The following is a 17,180-nucleotide window of genomic DNA, read 5'->3' as shown; positions in this document are numbered from 1 at the left end:
GGACACGATGGGGACACGATGGGGATGTGATGGGAGACGCGATGGGCACGGAATGGGGACACGATGGGGGGGTACGTGATGGGGACACGATGGGAAATACGACGGGCATGGGATGGGGACACAATCAGGACACAATGGGGACCCAGCGGTGTCAGGGGTGCAATAAGGACCTGATGGGGACACAGGGGGGCCCCCCAGCACCTCCCCCCCCCGGGAAAAACACGGCTTCCCTCCACCCCCGCCCTGGCACACACTGCAGCAGCAGCGCAGGGGGGAAGGAACCGTGCCCCCCCCCCCCCCCCGGGGCCCCTGCTGCTTCCCCTTTTCCCCCGTGGCCGTTTTGCAACCGGTGCCTGTCGGAGGAGGGGGGGGACAGCAGGAGGGGGGGGGGGCAGCTCCGGGGGGTTCAACCCCATCCCATCCCGTCCCATCCATCCCAGCCCATCCCGTCCCGTCCCGTCCCACCCCATCCCCTCCACCCCACGCCTCGGGGCCGGGCGCGGCTCCCCGCGGCCGCCGTTGACTCAGGGCCGGGCCGGGCGGAGGCGGCTCCCGGTGCCCGGGGCGGGGCGGCTCGGGGACGGGGCCCGGGGCGCGGGGCGGAGCGGAGCCGGTGCGGGACAGCGCGGAGCGGAGCCGGACGGGAAGGAGAGCGGGAAGGGCCGGCGGGGTAAGGGACGGCCCCGCTACGGGACACCCCTGGTGCGGGACGCCCCGGTTAGGGACGCCCCGGTTAGGGTCACCCCGGTAGGGTCACCCCGGTAGGGTCACCCCTGTAGGGTCACCCCGGTTAAGGTCACCCCCAGTTAGGGTCACCCCCGTAGGGTCACCCCCGTAGGGTCACCCCGGTAAGGGCCACCCCGGTAGAGTCACCCCGGTAAGGGCCACCCCGGCACGGGACACCCCGGTTAGGGTCACCCCCGGTAAGGGACACCCCGGTACGGGACACCCCGGTTAGGGACACCCCGGTACGGGACACCCCCATAGGGTCACCCCGGTAAGTTACACCCCGGTAGGGTCTCCCCTTCGCTCGGTGCCGGTTTCCCCGGCAGGGAGCGGCGCAGCCCGGTGCCGGGTGCGCGTTTTCCCGGTGCAAGGCGCGGGATTTCCCGGTAGGGCGCAGGGCGGCGCGGTGCGGGACGGCCCGGTGGGGAACGGGGCAGCTCGGTGCGGGGTGTGGGGTCCCGGTAGGGTGCGGGCTGGCCCGGTGCAGGGTGCGGGTTTTTCTGGTAGGGTGCAGGCTGGCCCAGTAGGGTGCAGGCTGGCCCAGTAGGGTGCAGGCCAGCTCGGTGCAGGGTAAGGGCTCCCCAGTAGGGTGCAGGACGGCCTGGTGCAGGGCGCAGGCTGTACCAGTAGGGAAGAGGGAAGCTCGGGGCAGGGTGCACACTGTCCTGGTGCAGGGTGCGGGCTCCTCAGTAGGGTGCCAGCTGTCCCAGTGCAGGGTGCAGGCTGTCCCAGTAAGGAACAGGACGGCTCAGTGCAGGGTGCAGGCTGTCCCAGTAAGGAACGGGGCGGCTCGGTGCAGGGTGCAGGCTGTCCCAGTAAGGAACGGGGCGGCTCGGTGCAGGGTGCAGGCTGTCCCAGTGCACGGTACCCGCTGTCCCAGTAAGAAACGGGGGAACTCAGTGCAGGGCACACACTGTCCTGGTGCAGGGTGCAGGATGGCCCAGTAGGGTGCAGGATGGCCCAGTAGGGTGCCAGACAGCCCAGCGCAGGGCGCAGGACAGCCCGGTGCAGGGCGCACACTATCCCAGTAAGGAACAGGACAGCCCAGTGCAGGGCGCACGCTATCCCAGTAAGGAACAGGACAGCCCAGTGCAGGGCGCACGCTGTCCCGGTGCTCACCAGGACCCCCCCAAAGGACTGAGCCCCCTGCCCCAGCCATGGAAGCCCCTGGCCCCCCCCCCGGCCCCGGCTGCCGGCAGCTGCTGGCAGGACCCGCTGGCGGTGGCGGGCACGGCGGGCCGGCCGGTGTGCGGGGCGCGGCGGCGGGCGCTGAGCGTGGTGTGCGTGCTGGGCCGCGAGCCGGCCGCCTGCCCCGCGCTGCGCTGCCTGCGCGACGCCTGCCGCGAGCTGCGGGCCCGCCTGCACACGCTGCCCTTCGGCACCCTGGCACTGGGCGACACCGGCACGCTGGACCGCTTCTACAACGCCGGTGAGGATGCCGCCCCGCTTCGTTTTTATTCCTGTCCCTTTCCTCCTGCACTGCTCGCTCGGCCCGGCTGCCTGGGAATATCCCGTCTGCGTCGGGAAGTTTGGGGCTGAGCAATATTTTTCACATCTCCGCGGCTCCCAGCGGAGCTGCTTTTGCCGGCCGCTGGCTCAGCTGTTGGCTTTTCTGCCTTCCTCCCGTGTGTTTCCCCGGACGGCTGGGAATTTGCCCAGCTGTCTTCCTCTCGTAGCGCGTGGAACATCAGAAAATGCATTTTTACGGAGCGTTTGCTCAGGGCTCAGCCCGCAGCAAGACCTTGAGCTGCGCCGCACCGGAGCTCAAGGGTGCCCCTCACCGTGGCCTCGGCACAGCCCGGGGGAGCTCCCAGCTCAGGGGGGCTGCGGCCACCCGAGGGGCTCCCCCAGTGCTCCCCAGGCTCGGGCCAAGCCACACGAGCACCGGGGCTCTCCAGGGCTGGCGGCTCCGCTGGCTGCCCGTGCCTCAGTTTCCCCAGCGCTGCTGTGGCGCTGGAGGGGCAGCTGGGTCCCCGCTGTGGCTCTGCGGATTCGGGGGTCACCGTCACCCCGCTGTCCCCTCTGTCCGTCCTGCAGACGTGGCCGTGGTGGAGCTGAGCGACGCCATCTGCCAGCCCTCGCTCTTCTACCACCTGGGCGTGCGGGAGAGCTTCAACATGCCCCACAACGTGCTGCTGTGCTGCCACAGCGCCCTGCCCGGCCTCCAGGCCCTGCAGGTGAGCGGGGACGGCCCCGGCGGCTGCAGATCCGGGCTGCAAATGGGCCAAGGGCTGCCCCCCCCCCCCCCCCCCCCGTGCCCCCAGGAGGCGAAGCCCCTTCCCAAACTCGGCTGAGTCCCCAGGGTCACGTCCAGCTCTGGCAGAGGTTTTCCTGTGCCCAAAGGGGATGAGGAGGGGGTGACCGGGGACCGCAGGGTGGCCCGGAGCAGGATCCCATCCCGATCCTGCTGGGAGCCCCGGGACAGGCGCCTTCCCTGGGAAAATCCAGTTCCTCGGAAGGGAGCAGGGACGGCGGGGAGGTTTCCAGTCGCTCGGAAAAAATGCAGACGGGAGCACATCCAAATGTCACCCTGCCTCTGGGGAGGCCCAGGACACCCCGTTCGGAGCCCCCTTTCCGCACAGTGGGGCGGGAGGAGAAGCCCCATGCCCTGGGGGGGATCCGCAGTCGGCACTGGGGGTCGGGGGCGCCCGGTGTCCCTCATGTCCCTCGCCGCAGCTGGGTGCTTGCCAGGTGACGCTGGGCCCTGAGCCTGAAATCAGCTGATTTCTTCTGCGACGGAGCTCATTAAGCCTCTCCTCCCTCCCTCTCTCTCCCCCCAGGAGGACATCTGCCAGAAGAACTCGGTACGGTTTTCCCCGTCCTTGCTGCTGCCGCAGTGCCGGGGGGGTTTGAGCCCCCCCGGCGGTCTCAGAGGGTGGGCACTGCGCAGGGGGAGCGAGGTGTGCCCCTAAATCCGAGTTCTGGGGAGGATTCACTCGCTCAGAGCGAGCACCGGGAACAGCAGCGTGGGGGAGCGCAGCTGGTTTTGGAAAGAACCAGGAGTGTTCACTCTGGAGCGTAATGATGGCTGTGATAGCATGGCCTGGGTGGCAGGTTTGGGGAGGGGGATCTGACCCAGGAACGGCACAGCCCCTCACCCCTTCCCCCCCGCCCAGGACCTCTGCAGCACCTACACCTTCATCCCCTACGCCGTGACCGCCCAGAACAAGGTCGTCTGCTGCGACGCCGGGGCCATGAAGTGCCTGACCGAGCTCTTCCAGCCCAGCTTCAGCACCGAGCCCTTCTTCACCCCGCTGGCGGCGCGGCTCGTCAGGCTGCTGGAGGGGGTCCCCACCAACTCCTGGTACGGCCGCCAGCCCCCCCGGGGATGTCCCAGCACCCTCCTTTAAGCCCCGATGCCCGCGTGGGCTGGCAGTGCTCGGAGGGGAATTGCCACCACCCCGAACCGCCCTCGGGGGCAGACCCTCCTGGCTAGCCACGTGTGCCGGGGTCGTGCTCAGCCCCACGTCTCTGTCCTCCCCCCCAAAAAAACCCGGCAGTGGCTATTTTCGGGAGACGATCCGGCGCGACATCCGCCGGGCGCGGGAGATGTTCCGGGGCGAGCAGCTGAGCCGGGAGCTGGCCCGCATCCAGCAGCGCCTGGACAGCGTGGAGCTGCTCAGCCTCGACATCATCGTCAACCTCCTCCTCTCCTACCGCGACGTGCAGGTGGGGGATTTGGGGCTGGGAGGGGTCCCGGGATGGCATTGACACCCCTGGGAGCACGCTCTGCAGCCTGCCCTTGCTTGATGGAGCTCGCAAACCCCAAAACTTGGCTGTTTGGGGCAAGCATCACCCCTGGTCCCCCCACGGACCTCCGCAGCTCAGCCCCGCTGCTGTTTCCCCCCACCCCAGGATTACGACTCCATCATCTCGCTGGTGGAGACCCTGCGGGCCCTGCCGACCTGCGACGTGGCCGAGCAGCCCAACGTCCGCTTCCACTACGCCTTCGCCCTCAGCCGGTGAGAGGCAGCGGGGGGGCGGCAGGCATCCCGCTGTCCCCACGGGGCAGGGGACTTGGGGTCCGTGTTTGTGGGGCCGATCTCCCAGCACCGTCCGCGTGTCCGCAGGCGTAACCGCGCCGGGGACCGGGCGCAGGCTCTCTCGGTGCTGCTGCCCGCGGTGGAGCGCGGGGACGGGGCTGCGCCCGACCTCCTCTGCTTGTGTGGCCGCATCTACAAGGACACGTTCATCAGCTCCAGCTTCACCGACACCAGGGCGAGGGACCGAGCCTTATACTGGTGGGGCTGGGGACAGGGCTGGGGACAGGGCCATCGGCGTGCCCGTGCCTCGATCCTTTGGGGTTTGCACAGGGCTCTGGCAGCGCAGCCCCCACCCTTTAAATCCCCCCAGCCACAACTTAGAGGCTGTGATGCCAACCCCAGCAGGGCTTTTATTTTTACTCCCCTCGTGAATTTTCTTGGCCAGCCCCATTCGGGACTGTTCCCGTGTCACGGGGGCTGGAAGCGGGGCGGGGGGGGGGGGCGCAGTGGCCGTGCTGTCCCCAGGGGACAAACCCTTCCCTCCGCCCAGGTACAGCAAAGCCTTCGAGGTGGAGCCCAGCCTCCACGCGGGCATCAACGCCGCCGTCCTCCTCGTGGCCGCCGGGCACCAGTTCGAAAGCTCCGTGCGGCTCCAGCAGATCGGTGCGTCCCCTCCCGGGGGGCTGGGGACGGGGCCCCTCGGGGCCGGGGGGACCTGCCATCGGGGGTCCCTGACGGGTGGCTCTCCGCACCCAGGCGTGAAGCTGAGCTGCCTGCAGGGCCGCAAGGGCAGCCTGGAGGAGCTGCGGCACTACTGGGACGTGGGCTTCTGCCTGGGGGCCGGCATCTTGGCCAACGACCTGAGCAAAGTCATCCAGGCCTCCGAGAAGCTCTACAAGCTCAACGCGCCCAGCTGGTGAGCGGCTCGGCCGAGCCCCCCCACCCTCCTGGGGCTGGCTGTCCGTTTTGGGGGGGGGGGCGTTGGGACATCTCCGTGCCCCGCAGGTACCTGGTGTCCGTCATGGAGACCTTCCTGCTCTACAAACACTTCCAGAAGAGCCCGCCGGTGCCGTCGGCCCGGCAGGAGCTGGCTGATTTCTGGCTGGCCTTCCTCCTCGCCGCGTGCCAGCCCTTCGTCCCCGCGCCGCGCTGCCCGGTGAGATGGGCCTGCGGGGGACCCCCGGGGGTGGCCGCCCCCAGGGGGACGGGCAGGGGGACGCGGGGTGACGCCTGCCTGATGATGTAGGTCCTGGTCCTGGAGCTCGGCAAGGTGCTGTGGCCGGCCCAGCTGGCGGTGCGCAGCGCCACGGAGGAGCACGCCGTGACGCTCGCCCTCGTGCGCCCCACGGAGGAGGTAGGGCTGGGATTTGGGGGGGGGGGTTTGGGGGGGGGGGTCCTGACAGCCCCCTCTCCCCTTCCTCTCCTCCTCCTCCCTGCAGAAAGCGGTGTCCAGCTGGAACTTCGCGGCTGCGGCCATCCGGGGGGTGAGGTGAGTGCGTCCCCAGTCCCCCCCGCCCAGGGGGCCGCATCCTGACCCCGCTGCTGATGGAGCTGGGGGGGGGGGGTCCTTTACCCTTCAGCATCTGCAAGTGCGACGAGCGGGGTTGCTTCCTCTACGTGGTGCACGCCGAGGAGGATTTCCAGCTCTATTTCCCCTCCCAGCAGCACTGCCGGTGGTGAGCGGGGGGGGGGGGGCGCGGGGACCCCGTGGTGCTGGTGAGGTTTGGGGGATCCCAAACAGGCCCCCGGGGGATGCACCGGGGGCATGCAATTTCCCCCAGATTTACCTTAATTTTTGGTGGAAAGGGTGTGCTGGGGGGGGGAAAGGAGACGAGCCAGGGTGGCAAAACCCTTGTGCCGTTGGGGAGTGGGGAAAGGGGGCACGGGGGGGTCGGTGGCCACGTCCCCAGCATCCCCGCGGGGACTCAGGACCGTCCCCTCTCCACGGGCAGGTTCTGCGACCGGGTCCAATCCTTCCTCGCCGAGCAGGCGGTGGGCGGCGAGGAGCTGCCCAGCCCCACGCAGCCCATCCTGGAGGTGAGACGGGGTGGGGACACAGCGGGGTGGCACGGGGGGGAGGGGGACAGGCAGGTGACACGGCCGTCACCTCGCCTCCCTCCCCGCAGTACAGCTACGAGTACTCGGAGACGGGCGAGCGGGTGGTCCTGGGCAGGGGCACCTACGGCGTCGTCTACGCCGGGCGCTGCCTCAGCACCCAAGTGCGCATCGCCATCAAGGAGATCCCCGAGCGGGACAGCCGGTGGGTGCCGCGGCACCGTGCTGGGGGGGGGGACCCCCGTGGGACCCCCGTCACCCCGCTGTGTCCCCGTCCGGGCAGGTTCTCGCAGCCCTTGCACGAGGAGATCGCCTTGCACAAGCGCCTGCGGCACAGGAACATCGTGCGCTACCTGGGCTCCGTCAGCCAGGACGGCTTCATCAAGATCTTCATGGAGGAGGTGCCCGGAGGTGGGCATCGCCGCTGGGGGGCATGCACGGGGGGGGGGGGTGTTGGGTGTCGGGGAGGGCCCCACGGCCTGAAGGTGGGTGCTGCGCCCTCCCCAGGGAGCCTCTCGTCCCTGCTGTGCTCCAAGTGGGGCCCCCTGAAGGACAACGAGCCCACCATCGTCTTCTACACCCGCCAGATCCTCGACGGGCTCGGCTACCTCCACGACAACCACATCGTGCACCGAGACATCAAGGTGAGGGGCCGGGGTCGTCGCCCCCTGCCTGACCCCCATCCCCAGGGGCCCCTCCGTGCCCAGACCCCCGGGGGGACGCCCGGTGGCCCTGGCTGTTTGAGGTTTCTTTTGCGGTTTTTATTTATTTTGGGGCGGTTTTATTTATTTTGGGGGGGCTCTTCCCGTGCCAGGGAGACAACGTCCTCATCAACACGTACAGCGGGGTGCTGAAGATCTCCGACTTCGGCACCTCCAAGAGGCTGGCGGGCATCAGCCCCAGCGCTGAGACCTTCACGGGTAGGGGCTGGGGGCCGGGACCCCCCCCGTTGGGGTGCGGAGGATGAGGAGATGTTGGGGTCTCGCACCCAGCAATGGGGAAATTGCCCTGGGGCGATTTGGGTGGGGGATCCGGGCCCCTTTCCTCCCTCGCCACCTTCCCTCCAGGCACCCTGCAGTACATGGCCCCCGAAATCATCGACCAGGGGCCGTGGGGCTACGGGAAGCCGGCGGATATCTGGTCCCTGGGCTGCACCATCATCGAGATGGCCACGGGCAAGCCCCCCTTCTACGAGCTGGGCAGCCCCCAGGCAGCGATGTTCAAGGTACTCACGGCTTGGGCAGGGCATGGGGGGGTCCCCACCTCCAAAAAGCCCCCAGCCAGGGCGGCCGGTCCCTTTGCAGCCCCGCTTGGGCCTCTCCTCCAGGTGGGCATGTTCAAGATGCACCCTGAGGTGCCCGAGTCCATGTCGGACATGGCCAAGAGTTTCATCCTTCGCTGCTTCGAGGCCGACCCGGCCAAGCGGGCCACGGCGGCCGCGTTGCTGCAGGACCCGTTCCTGGCCAGCGCCAGGCGTGCCCGGGGCCAGACGGTGCCTGCAGCAGGGGGTGAGTATGGGGAGGGTCCTTGGGGGGGGTCCTGGCCAGAGCTGCTCACCGACCTGCTCCATCTCCATCCTCTCCCTGGCAGATTCCCCCCGCCTGGAGCGCCGGGATGGGGACATGGAGGGCACCGATGGCACCAGGGGACGGTCCTCGGCCAGGCAGGGGGGCACAGTGGGGGGCACGGGGGACAGCCCCCTGCTCCCACACTGCCCCAGTGAGGCAGCCCCCAGCTACAGGTACGTGGGGTTAGGGCATCCCGGGCACCGGGGGGGTGGAGGGACCCCTGGGAGGGGTCTGGATTTCTGCCTCCCGTTGGGTTGTTCCCCCAGTTAACCCAGTTTGAAGAGGGGGGGTGGCTCCTGGTCACTTTCAGGGTTTGTCCCCTGTGCCCTTCAGCACTGGGAACGTCGATTTGGGTGGGTTTTGATCCCACACCGCCCCTCGCCAGCACTCCCCAGGGCTCGGCCGGCTCCGACCGCAGCCAGCGCTCGTCCTCGCCGGAGGAGAGCAGCGACCGCTTCGTGCTGCGGCAGGACAGCAAGCGCCGCGCCACGCTGCACCGCATCCTCACCGACGAGGCGCCCGGCATCGCGGCCGCCTTGCAGGAAGGCCAGGTGGGGGCACGACGGGGGGCACCGAGCAGCTGCTGGGGGCTGGCATGGAGGGAGCAGCCCCCCCACCAGCACTTTCTCACCCACCCAGAGTGCGTCGGGCACGCGGCTGGGCTCGGAGCACATCACCCTGCTGCTGGGCTGCCTGCGGAGCTACATCCAGTGCCCCGCACGGCACCAGCTGCGCCGCGACCTCCTGGCGCTGCAGGTGCGGCTGCGGGCGGACGGGCTCAGCCTGCCCCACCTGCGGGCTCCGCTCCTCAACTTCCAGGCGGTGGTGAGTGCCTCGGGTACGGCGTGGTTTGGGGTCGGCGATGGTTTGGGGTCGGCGATGGTTTGGAGTCGGCGACGGTTTGGTGGCGGTGATGCTCTGGTGGCGGTGATGCCCTGGTGCCAGTGATGCTCCGGCACGGTGACACTGGTGCTGGTGCTGCTCTGGCGTGGTGATGCTTTGGTGTCGGTGACCCTTTGGTGTCGGTGACCCTTTGGTGTCGGTGCTGCTCCGGCCCGGCCCTGCCCCTTCCAGGTGAGACAGGCGCTGCGCCGGCACCACGTCAAACCCCACTGGATGTTTGCGCTGGACGACGCCATCAGCCAGGCGGTGCAGGCGGCTCTCACCGTGCTCGTGAGAGGTGGGTGGCACCCGGGGGTGGCCAGGACTCGGGTTAGGGTGTCACCGCTGTGGCTCGGTGGGTGGCAGCCCCTTGGGGGGGGCGTCATTGACCCCCTCTCAGTGCCCACTCTCTGCCCCCCCAGACCTGGGAATGACGGCCAGCTCGCTGAAGGAGGCTGGCGCCAAGGACACGGGTGACAAGGACGACCCCACGCCGCCGAGGCTCTCTGTCCCCAGCAGCCAGACCCCAGGGGACAGCACCAATTCGGGGCTCAGCACCGGCCCCGGCCCCGGGCAGGGGGGCTCAGCACTGATGGCACAGCTCTGCCGCCTCCGCACGGAGACGGACAGGTAGGGCTTGGCACGTCCCTGTGCCCCCCCAGTGCCACCCCATGTCCCCCAGGAGCCGGTCTGTGTCCCTGCTCTCCCCCCAGGCTGCTCCGGGAGCTGGCCGAGAAGGAGCAGGAATGGCAGCAGCTGGTGCAGCGGGCACTTCGCTCCGGGGTCGGGGATGCCACGGTCCCCGGCCACCCCCAGCACCGTGGTGAGCACAGCGAGGCCACCACGGGGCAGGGTCCCTTGTCCCCGTCCCCTGAGCCCATCCCCTGGAGCCAGGCCGACCCCCTCCTCCTCGAGTGGCTGCAGCAGCACGGCACGGACCCCGCCACCACGGCCACGGTGAGGCTGTGGGGCCCCGTGGGGCCGTGCCCCATGGGCGGTGCAGGGCAGGGCCACCGGGCAATGCCACCTGGCCACCATCTCCCGCAGCTCCTGTCCCACGGCTTCACCCTGCGGGATCTGCTGGGCAGCGCCACCTGCGACGACCTCTTCTACACGGGCATCAGGTACCCCCAGGGGTGGCAGCACTGCAGGGGGACACGGCTCGTCCCTCTTGTCCCCCCTGCCAGTCCCGTGTCCCCCTCCTCGGGCAGGCGCGGGCCGGCGTACCGCCTGTGGGCAGCCGTCCTGGAGCAGCGCCGCGCGCTTGGCAAGGGGGAAGAGGAGCAATCCTTGGCCCCAGGGACGTGAGGTGGCTCTGGGGACACAGCCGCCACCTCACCGCCTCCTGTGCCACCACGGGGACCGGCAGGAAGGACGGCAGCAGAGACATCCAGCACCGTACAGGACGGAGAAGTCGGGCTGCAGCGCTCGGAGCAATAAACACCCACCAGCCGTGCCGTCCGGTGCCACTTCATTGCAGCCAAAAGTGGGGGGGGGCACAGACCCCAGCCCCTGCGCGGGGACGCTGGGGGGCTCAGTCCTGTCCCCCCCCTGCCGAAACTGTCCCCGGGGGGGGCTACGCGCGGGGGACAAGGTTGGTCCGCAGGGGCAGCAGCGCTTCCACCCAGCAGCCGGGCTGCTGCAGCAGGCGGCCCCACACCGCCCGCTCCTCCGGCGTCGAGTCCATCCAGCCCACGGGCAGCCCGTAGCTGCTCCCTGCGGAGACACGGCCACCGTCACCCCCTCCCTCCCCCCCAAACCAGCCCTCCTAGCACCCCAGGGTGCCCAGCCCCCCCCCCAGCCTCACCGGTGCCCAGGCTGAGGCGCACGCCGCCCAGCTGCCGCTTGGAGAAAGCCTCGTGGTGCCAGAGGGTGAACTCGGCGCACGCCTCGGCCAGGTCCTTGGGCTGGAAGCCGTCGTACACCATGGTGTGGTTGAAGAGGGGGCTGAGGCTCCGCTTCACCACCCGCGTCTTCTGCCGGCTCGCCTTGCTGTCGTCGGGCAGCACGTAGCTGCGGGGAGCGGGGTGAGCGAGCCCGTCCCCATGTCCCCGAGGGGGTCCCTTTGATGCCCCCCCCTTCCTCTTACCACTGCACGAAGGCGTCCACGGTGCCGCCCTGCAGCGGGACCAGGCCCTGCGCGTCCTTCACCCAGATGTGCAGCTCGCCCGTGGGGGGCAGCCCCGCTCCTAGGGGGTGAGAGGGGTCAGGGTCGGGGCCGTGCCGCCCCATCCCCATGTCCCCATCCCCATGTCCTGTTCCCACCCCCTCGGTGTCACCGCTCACCTTCGGAGCCGGCGGGGATGAATTTCAGCGCCAGGTTGAGGTTGCCTCGGCTGGAGAGACCGTCCGGGGCCACGGGCGTCTGGGGTGGGAGGGAGGAGGGTTATGGGGGGCTGTAGGGGGGGGGATTTGGGGTTCAGGGCGGGTGGGGGGGGGGGGGCTCACCCGGGGCTGCAGGGTGAACCACTCGGGGCGCGTGTTGGCCCAGTCCCAGGCGCCCAGCGCGATCTCCACCTCGCCCAGGAAGAGGTTCCTGCCCAGGCTGTCGTGGTGCCACACCGACAGGTTCAGCGTCCGGCCCTGCAGGTCCCTCTTCTCCAGCTTGTACTGGGGGGGAGGGAGGGGGGGGGCACGGCAGGGTGAGGGCGCGGGGTCTGCAGGACACCCCCCCCCCGAACCTCCCCCCAGAGAGAACCAGAAAACCTTGAGGGTCTCGTTGAAGATGGGGTCCAAGCTCCGCTTCCGCACCGTGGTCTTGCGCTTGCTGCGGTTGGACTTGTCCGGGAGCAGGTAGGTCTTGATGTACCTGCAGCCCGAAAGCGAGGTGCGAGAGGGGTGGTGGCGGGGGGGGGGGCATAAAAGGGTCCGGAGCCCCCTCCCCAGGTAGCCCCCGCACTCACGGGTCCGACCGCTGCTTCTTGGCCTCGGCCAGCTCGCGGCACCGCACCACGTGGACCTGCAGCTCCTGCGTGGCCGGGTCGTAGCGCAGCGAGAACTGGACGCAGCCCCGCACGGGCACCCTGCCCAGCTCCCCGTCGCTGTACAGGCTCATCAGGCTGCCGCTCAGCTGCGGGGCGGGGGGCACAGGATCAGGCCCCGGGGGCACGGAGCACCGATTCCCACCCCCTCGCCCTTCCCCAGCCCCCCCACCCCGTACCGTGGAGGAGCTGAGGCTGGACACGGAGGAGCTGGCGGTCAGCAGGCTGCTGGGGGGCACGTGGCCGTTCTGCGGGGACGCACGGCCCGGTGGGGGGGTCCCCGGATCCTGGAAAGGCAAAACCAAGGGGTCCTGAGCCACTGGGGGGGGTGGTGACCCCCACCAAAACACCTCAGACCCAGTGCAGGGACCCAGGGCACACAGCTCCCAGCAAGCGCCCAGTGCTTGGGCACAGCTCGGCTGCAGAGGGGACCCAGCAATGGGCTGGCTTTGTGTTCCCCATACACCCCCCAGCCCCATACAGCTCCCTCCACCCCATACAGCTCCTCCCAAACCCACAGAGCCCCCCCAGCCCCATACAGCCCCCCCCAGCCCCATACAGCCCCCCAGTCCCACAGAGCCCCCCCCCAGCCCCATACAGCCCTCCCCATCCCCTACAGTCCCCCCTACCCCATACAGCCCCCCCCTCCCGGTCCGATACACCTCCCCCAGCCCCATACAACCCCTCCCAGCCCCATACACCTCCCCCAGCCCCATACAACCTTCCCAGCCCCATACAGCTCCCCCCCCAGCCCACCTGCCCAGCCCCCGGGCTGCTGTGTGCAGGATCGGGCTCCTCCTCATCTTCCTCCACGCTGGCCGTGCCGAAGGGGTTCCCGTCCACTCTGTCACCTGCAAGGGCACAGTGTGGGGGGGGGTGTCCCCAACACAACAAGGAATGGATATTGGGGGGGGGGGGGGAATCCCTTTTTTCCCCCACCCCAGCAGCACTAAAGCTCTGCCCCACAAGGCCCTCAGTGCCAATTTGGCAGTGGGGGGGGGTCCCAATCCCCCAGACCCCCCCCCCACGTTACCTGGCTGTCCCAGGCCATCCTGCTCCCTCTCCGGGACGTCCACCTGCGGCGTCGGTGACACCGGCGTCCCCTCCGGTGCCGGGGCCGTGGGGCCAGGCTGTTCGGTGGCACGTTGGGGACAGGGTGAGACTGGGCACACCGGCACCCTCCTGTCCCCTCTGGGTCACGAGGACAGGCTGGGGGGGGGCCAGGCCGTGCCCCACGCCCCATGCCACGTCCTTTGGGCTCGTCCCCAAGCCCATCACCAGGACATCGGGTCGGGCACCGCGCCGCGCCGGCTCAGCACCGGGCACCCACCTGGGGCTCTGCCTGGGCACCGTCCTCAGAGGGGCTGCGAGGAGAAGCACAAATTAACTTTTCTTGCCATGACGTCAAGCCCCGGAGCACCCATGGGTGCTGGGCCACCCCTCGTGCCTGCTCTCACCTCTCCTCCGTCACCGCCGGCTCCTCGTCCTCCTTCTCTTCCACCAGCGGCTCGCCGATCACCTCCAGCTCACCCAAGCTGGGGCCACGCTCCGGGTCCCCTGCTCCTGGGGACAGGGGGGGCTCAGAGGGCCATGGTTTCCCCCCCCACACTATCCCAAAACCCCGCACCCCATCCCTGCCTACCCCGCGGCCGCCTCCTGCGGCGGATGGAGGCGCGGACGAGGTCGGAGCCCAGGTGGTGCCGGTGGCGCTGGGCGCGCACGTCGCAGAACCAGTCCCCGGTGAGGGTCCGCAGCCGGGCCGGGTCCGACACCGACTTGCGCAGCTTGCTGGTGGCATTGGCCAAAAAAACATCCCCCCCCCCCCGGTCACCCCCAGGTGCCACCAGGGTCCCCGTGCCACCGTCCTCTGCCCCATTAACCATCCCAAACAGCCACGGGGCCACCACGGCGGGGACACCACCACCCATCTCCCCCGGGGTTTGGGTCCCCGATGCCCACGTCACTCACTGCGGGGCTTCATCCTGCCCTGGGTAAGGGACCGCGCTGTCCCCAAGGGTGTCTCACCCCTGGGGGGGGGGGGTCCCCATGGGTGCCACTAAAAGGCAGTGGGGGGGGGGGGGGTCTCACCTGATGCGCCCCTCCTCGCGCCGGCGGAGCTGCGAGTCCCGGCGCAGCACCTCGGCGATGGCGCGCCGCTCGTCCTCCGTCAGGAAGCTCAGGTCCAGCAGCGCCTCGGCGCCCGGCTCCAGCGCCATGGGTGCTGTGGGCACCCCGGGGTGCGGGGTCAGGCTGGGGGGCGGCGGGGGGCTGCGGGGCCGGGCAGGCAGCGGGCAGGGCTCAGCATGCCGGGGGGGGCTCAGCGGGGCCGGGCGAGGGGCGGCGGGGCGGCGGCGGGGTGGGCAGCGCGCAGCATCCTGACCCTCTGCAGGGAGACGGGGTGGCAGCGTGGCACGCAGGGACCCTGCCCCGTAAGGCACGGAGCACGGCTCCCCCACCCCAAAAAATTTCAAGGGACCCAGGGGGGACCAGCAAAGGGTGGTGGGGGCAGCCGGCAGCACCGGGGAGCCGCAGGGAAGAATTGCTGCTCCTCCTGCTGCGGCCCCATGCCAGGGCCGGCCCCTGTTTGCCAAGGGCGTTCGCTCGGGGCCGGCTTCTTCCCCTGCCTGCTCCCAGCAGGGCCCCACAGCGGGGCTCCCACGGCACTCAGAGGGTGACACGGCACGGGGACGGGTGACACAAGGGGGCTCGGGAAGCCAGCACCCCTTTGGGTCCGTCCCAGGAGGGCTGAGGACGTGCCCAGCTCATCACACGCCAGCCCCGCGTTGCCTCACCGCCCTCCTTCCTGGCCCACGGTTGGGAAAGCGCTGCCCGGCACGGGAAGTTGCAGCAATGGCGGGGCAGGATCAGGCCCCCCCCCCCCCCCCCGCCCCAAAAAACCCACCCCAGAGCCTCACCAGGATGCGAGCACCGGCACGGCCGCACCCCGCAGGCACCCGCTGCCCCCCAAGGGGCTCTGGCCCTGTCCCCAGCCCCACGGGTGGCCCTGGTCACCGTGTCCCAGCCCCACAAGTGGCCCTGCCACCCCGCGTGGGTCTCCGGTGTCCCCCAGCAGGGCCAGGAGCCGGGGAGCCCAGGCCGGGACCCAGCACGGTGGTGCTGATCACCCCGGTGCCGACAAGGAGCCGGGTGCCACCCGGGGACCTGCCACAGCACACACCAGGCACCGTGACGGCACCGGGGACCCGCAGCACCACCGGGGCGCCCCCCCCCAGCACCCCCCATCCCCATGCTGTCCCAAGGAGGGGGGGGCACCAAACCCACCGGCAGCCTGCGCTGAGCCGAAGCCACCCGGTGCCCCCTCGATGACTCCGAGTGGTGCCGAGGTGCCGGGGACAAGGGGCTGGCACTGGGACGGGGCGATGCTGGGGCCCTTCGCTGCCCCCCCCCCCCGCCCCCGTATCCTGTTTACATGGGCCCAGCCCGCGGGGGTGTCCTCGTCGTCCCCCCCCCCCCGGAACACAGCAGCACCCAAAATGTCACCGAGGGCTGGCCCACGTGCGCTTGCGGTTTCCTTGCCCCTCGGAGACACCGGGGGGGGGGGGTGGCACACGGGGGGGGCAGCAGGAAAAAAAAATAAAAGCCAGCCCCACACCCGCTGGTCTGCAAGGGGGTGCTGGGAACAACCACCCCCCCCCCCACCCCCAGACACACACACACAGGGGAGACCAGTTAAACCAGTTAAACCTCCCCAGTAAGCTGCAAGATGGGGGTGCGCAGCCCCCTTTTCCCTTCGCAAGCCGTGACGGACGGGGTGAATGCAAAGGGTCCCCTCCCAAAACGGATCCGAGCCCCCCACCCCCCCCGGGCTGGCAACCCCCCTCCTGGCACTCCCCGCCCCCCCAAACCCCCGGTCCCGCGCCCGGGGCCCCGCAGCCCATCGCCGTGGCCTCGGGGCCCGTCCAGCTCAACCCGCACCTGCGGGGCTCCCAACGACGCAGGAGAAAAACCACCCCAAAACGGGGGCCCTTGGAGGCCCCCCCCCCATCCCCCAAGAGCAAAATTTGGAGGCTGCATCCCACCCCCCCGAGAGCAGCAGGACCCCAAATCCTACCCCCAGCCCCCCCCCCCCCCATTTCCCGTGCCGTGGGGCCGGTTAACGGGGTCAGCCCCGCGGCCGCCCTTACCTGCCCAGGGGACTTTGTGGGGCCATGGGCCCCCAGCCGTGCCTCGTCCCCCCCCCAGCCCCCCGCGCCCCCACGGGGACCCTCGGCTCCTCGGGTGCCCCCCGCGCCCCGCTGGGTGCTGGAGGCCCTAAAGCTGAGTCAACCGCAGGCGAGAGCAAGGCGCCTCCTCGCCTCGGCGGCACGAAAGCAGGGACTGGAGCCAGCAGCACCCGCCGGACGGGACTGGGCTGCACTGGGTTGAACTGGGCTGAACTGGGAGGCGTCAGGAAGCCGGGGAGAGGGGAAGAGCCCCAAAGCAGGGTGGTGGTGGTTTGGGGGGGGGGGGGGGGGCAGCACCAGCATCGGGGAGGTTCGGAGGGGATGGGATGGGGCAGGAGGAGCCGTCCCCACCCGGGGGTGAGAATGGGGAAGGATGCACCCCCACCCCCCCCCCCCCCCGGGAGCCTTACCTGGGCCCCACCTTGGGCTGTACTGGGGGGAACTGGGAGGAACTGGGGGGACTGGTGTCAGATCCTCCCTCCCCGCAGTGCCCTGCAGCGCCCCAAAACCCGGTGTGGGGCAGTTTGGGGTCCCAGGGGCGCTGCAGACCCCCCCCCAAATCCTGTGGGGCTCCCCCCACCCCATGGGCACCCCCAGCCTCCAGCCCCCCCCTTGGCACAGCATTGATGCTCGGGGCGGGGGGTGGGGATCTCCCCCCCAGGACAAACCCCCCCCCGAGCTCAGCCCCGCGCAGGATCAGGCCGATCACATCTGGCGGCGCCGAACTTATTTTTAGCGTGGTTTCTAAGGAAATGGGGCTTTAGCGATGGCCCTGCCAGCCTGCCTGTGTCTGTCTGTCCG

The 17,180-nt window shown here is 70.0% G+C and overlaps 2 protein-coding genes across 3 annotated transcripts; one reads left to right on the top strand and one right to left on the bottom strand.

Annotated features, from left to right (window-relative positions):
- Window positions 1–52: 52 nt before the first annotated feature.
- MAP3K6 (mitogen-activated protein kinase kinase kinase 6) lies at window positions 53–10,671 on the top strand (the record flags this gene model as incomplete). The annotated part of the gene is made up of 30 exons (XM_080566529.1): window positions 53–71; window positions 1,547–1,789; window positions 1,832–2,155; window positions 2,764–2,903; window positions 3,507–3,530; window positions 3,843–4,030; window positions 4,227–4,395; window positions 4,582–4,688; window positions 4,797–4,967; window positions 5,260–5,372; window positions 5,466–5,625; window positions 5,715–5,865; window positions 5,956–6,063; window positions 6,149–6,198; window positions 6,290–6,385; window positions 6,662–6,746; window positions 6,836–6,969; window positions 7,048–7,175; window positions 7,272–7,408; window positions 7,579–7,684; window positions 7,832–7,989; window positions 8,092–8,272; window positions 8,355–8,505; window positions 8,718–8,883; window positions 8,972–9,157; window positions 9,407–9,512; window positions 9,637–9,844; window positions 9,928–10,171; window positions 10,262–10,338; window positions 10,426–10,671. The coding sequence occupies 30 exons, from the start codon at window positions 53–55 to the stop codon at window positions 10,520–10,522; spliced, it is 4,227 nt and encodes a 1,408-aa protein (XP_080422655.1). The 3' UTR covers window positions 10,523–10,671.
- Window positions 10,669–16,552, bottom strand: SYTL1 (synaptotagmin like 1). Of its 2 annotated transcripts, none has more exons than XM_080566533.1 (15): window positions 16,341–16,552; window positions 14,284–14,578; window positions 13,838–13,983; window positions 13,653–13,758; window positions 13,526–13,559; window positions 13,229–13,325; window positions 12,952–13,046; window positions 12,375–12,482; window positions 12,118–12,284; window positions 11,921–12,023; window positions 11,663–11,824; window positions 11,501–11,579; window positions 11,304–11,403; window positions 11,022–11,227; window positions 10,669–10,930 (listed from the first exon to the last, which is right to left on the bottom strand). In XM_080566533.1, exons 2-15 carry the CDS (start codon window positions 14,409–14,411, stop codon window positions 10,791–10,793), a joined length of 1,671 nt encoding a protein of 556 aa, XP_080422659.1. In that variant the 5' UTR covers window positions 14,412–14,578; window positions 16,341–16,552; the 3' UTR covers window positions 10,669–10,790. The 2 variants fall into 2 exon arrangements, with proteins under 2 accessions (XP_080422659.1, XP_080422658.1); XM_080566532.1 differs by lacking the exon at window positions 16,341–16,552 and adding an exon at window positions 15,478–15,925.
- Window positions 16,553–17,180: the final 628 nt, after the last annotated feature.

The sequence above is a fragment of the Anser brachyrhynchus genome (genome assembly GCF_964034855.1).
Source record: "Anser brachyrhynchus genome assembly, chromosome: 24".
NCBI classification, from domain to species: domain Eukaryota; kingdom Metazoa; phylum Chordata; class Aves; order Anseriformes; family Anatidae; genus Anser; species Anser brachyrhynchus.
This window is presented reverse-complemented; position numbering and strand designations above follow the sequence as displayed.

What these genes read in the sequence shown, in the direction of transcription:
- SYTL1 (XM_080566533.1), bottom strand. Translation starts at nt 14,411, where the DNA reads ATGGCGCTGGAGCCGGGCGCCGAGGCGCTGCTGGACCTGAGCTTCCTG. An exon ending in CCGCAGGAGGCGGCCGCGGG is followed by an intron (nt 13,759 to 13,837) that starts GTAGGCAGGGAT and finishes CCCTGTCCCCAG; the next exon opens with GAGCAGGGGACCCGGAGCGT. An exon ending in CATCCCCGCCGGCTCCGAAG is followed by an intron (nt 11,404 to 11,500) that starts GTGAGCGGTGAC and finishes CTCACCCCCTAG; the next exon opens with GAGCGGGGCTGCCCCCCACG.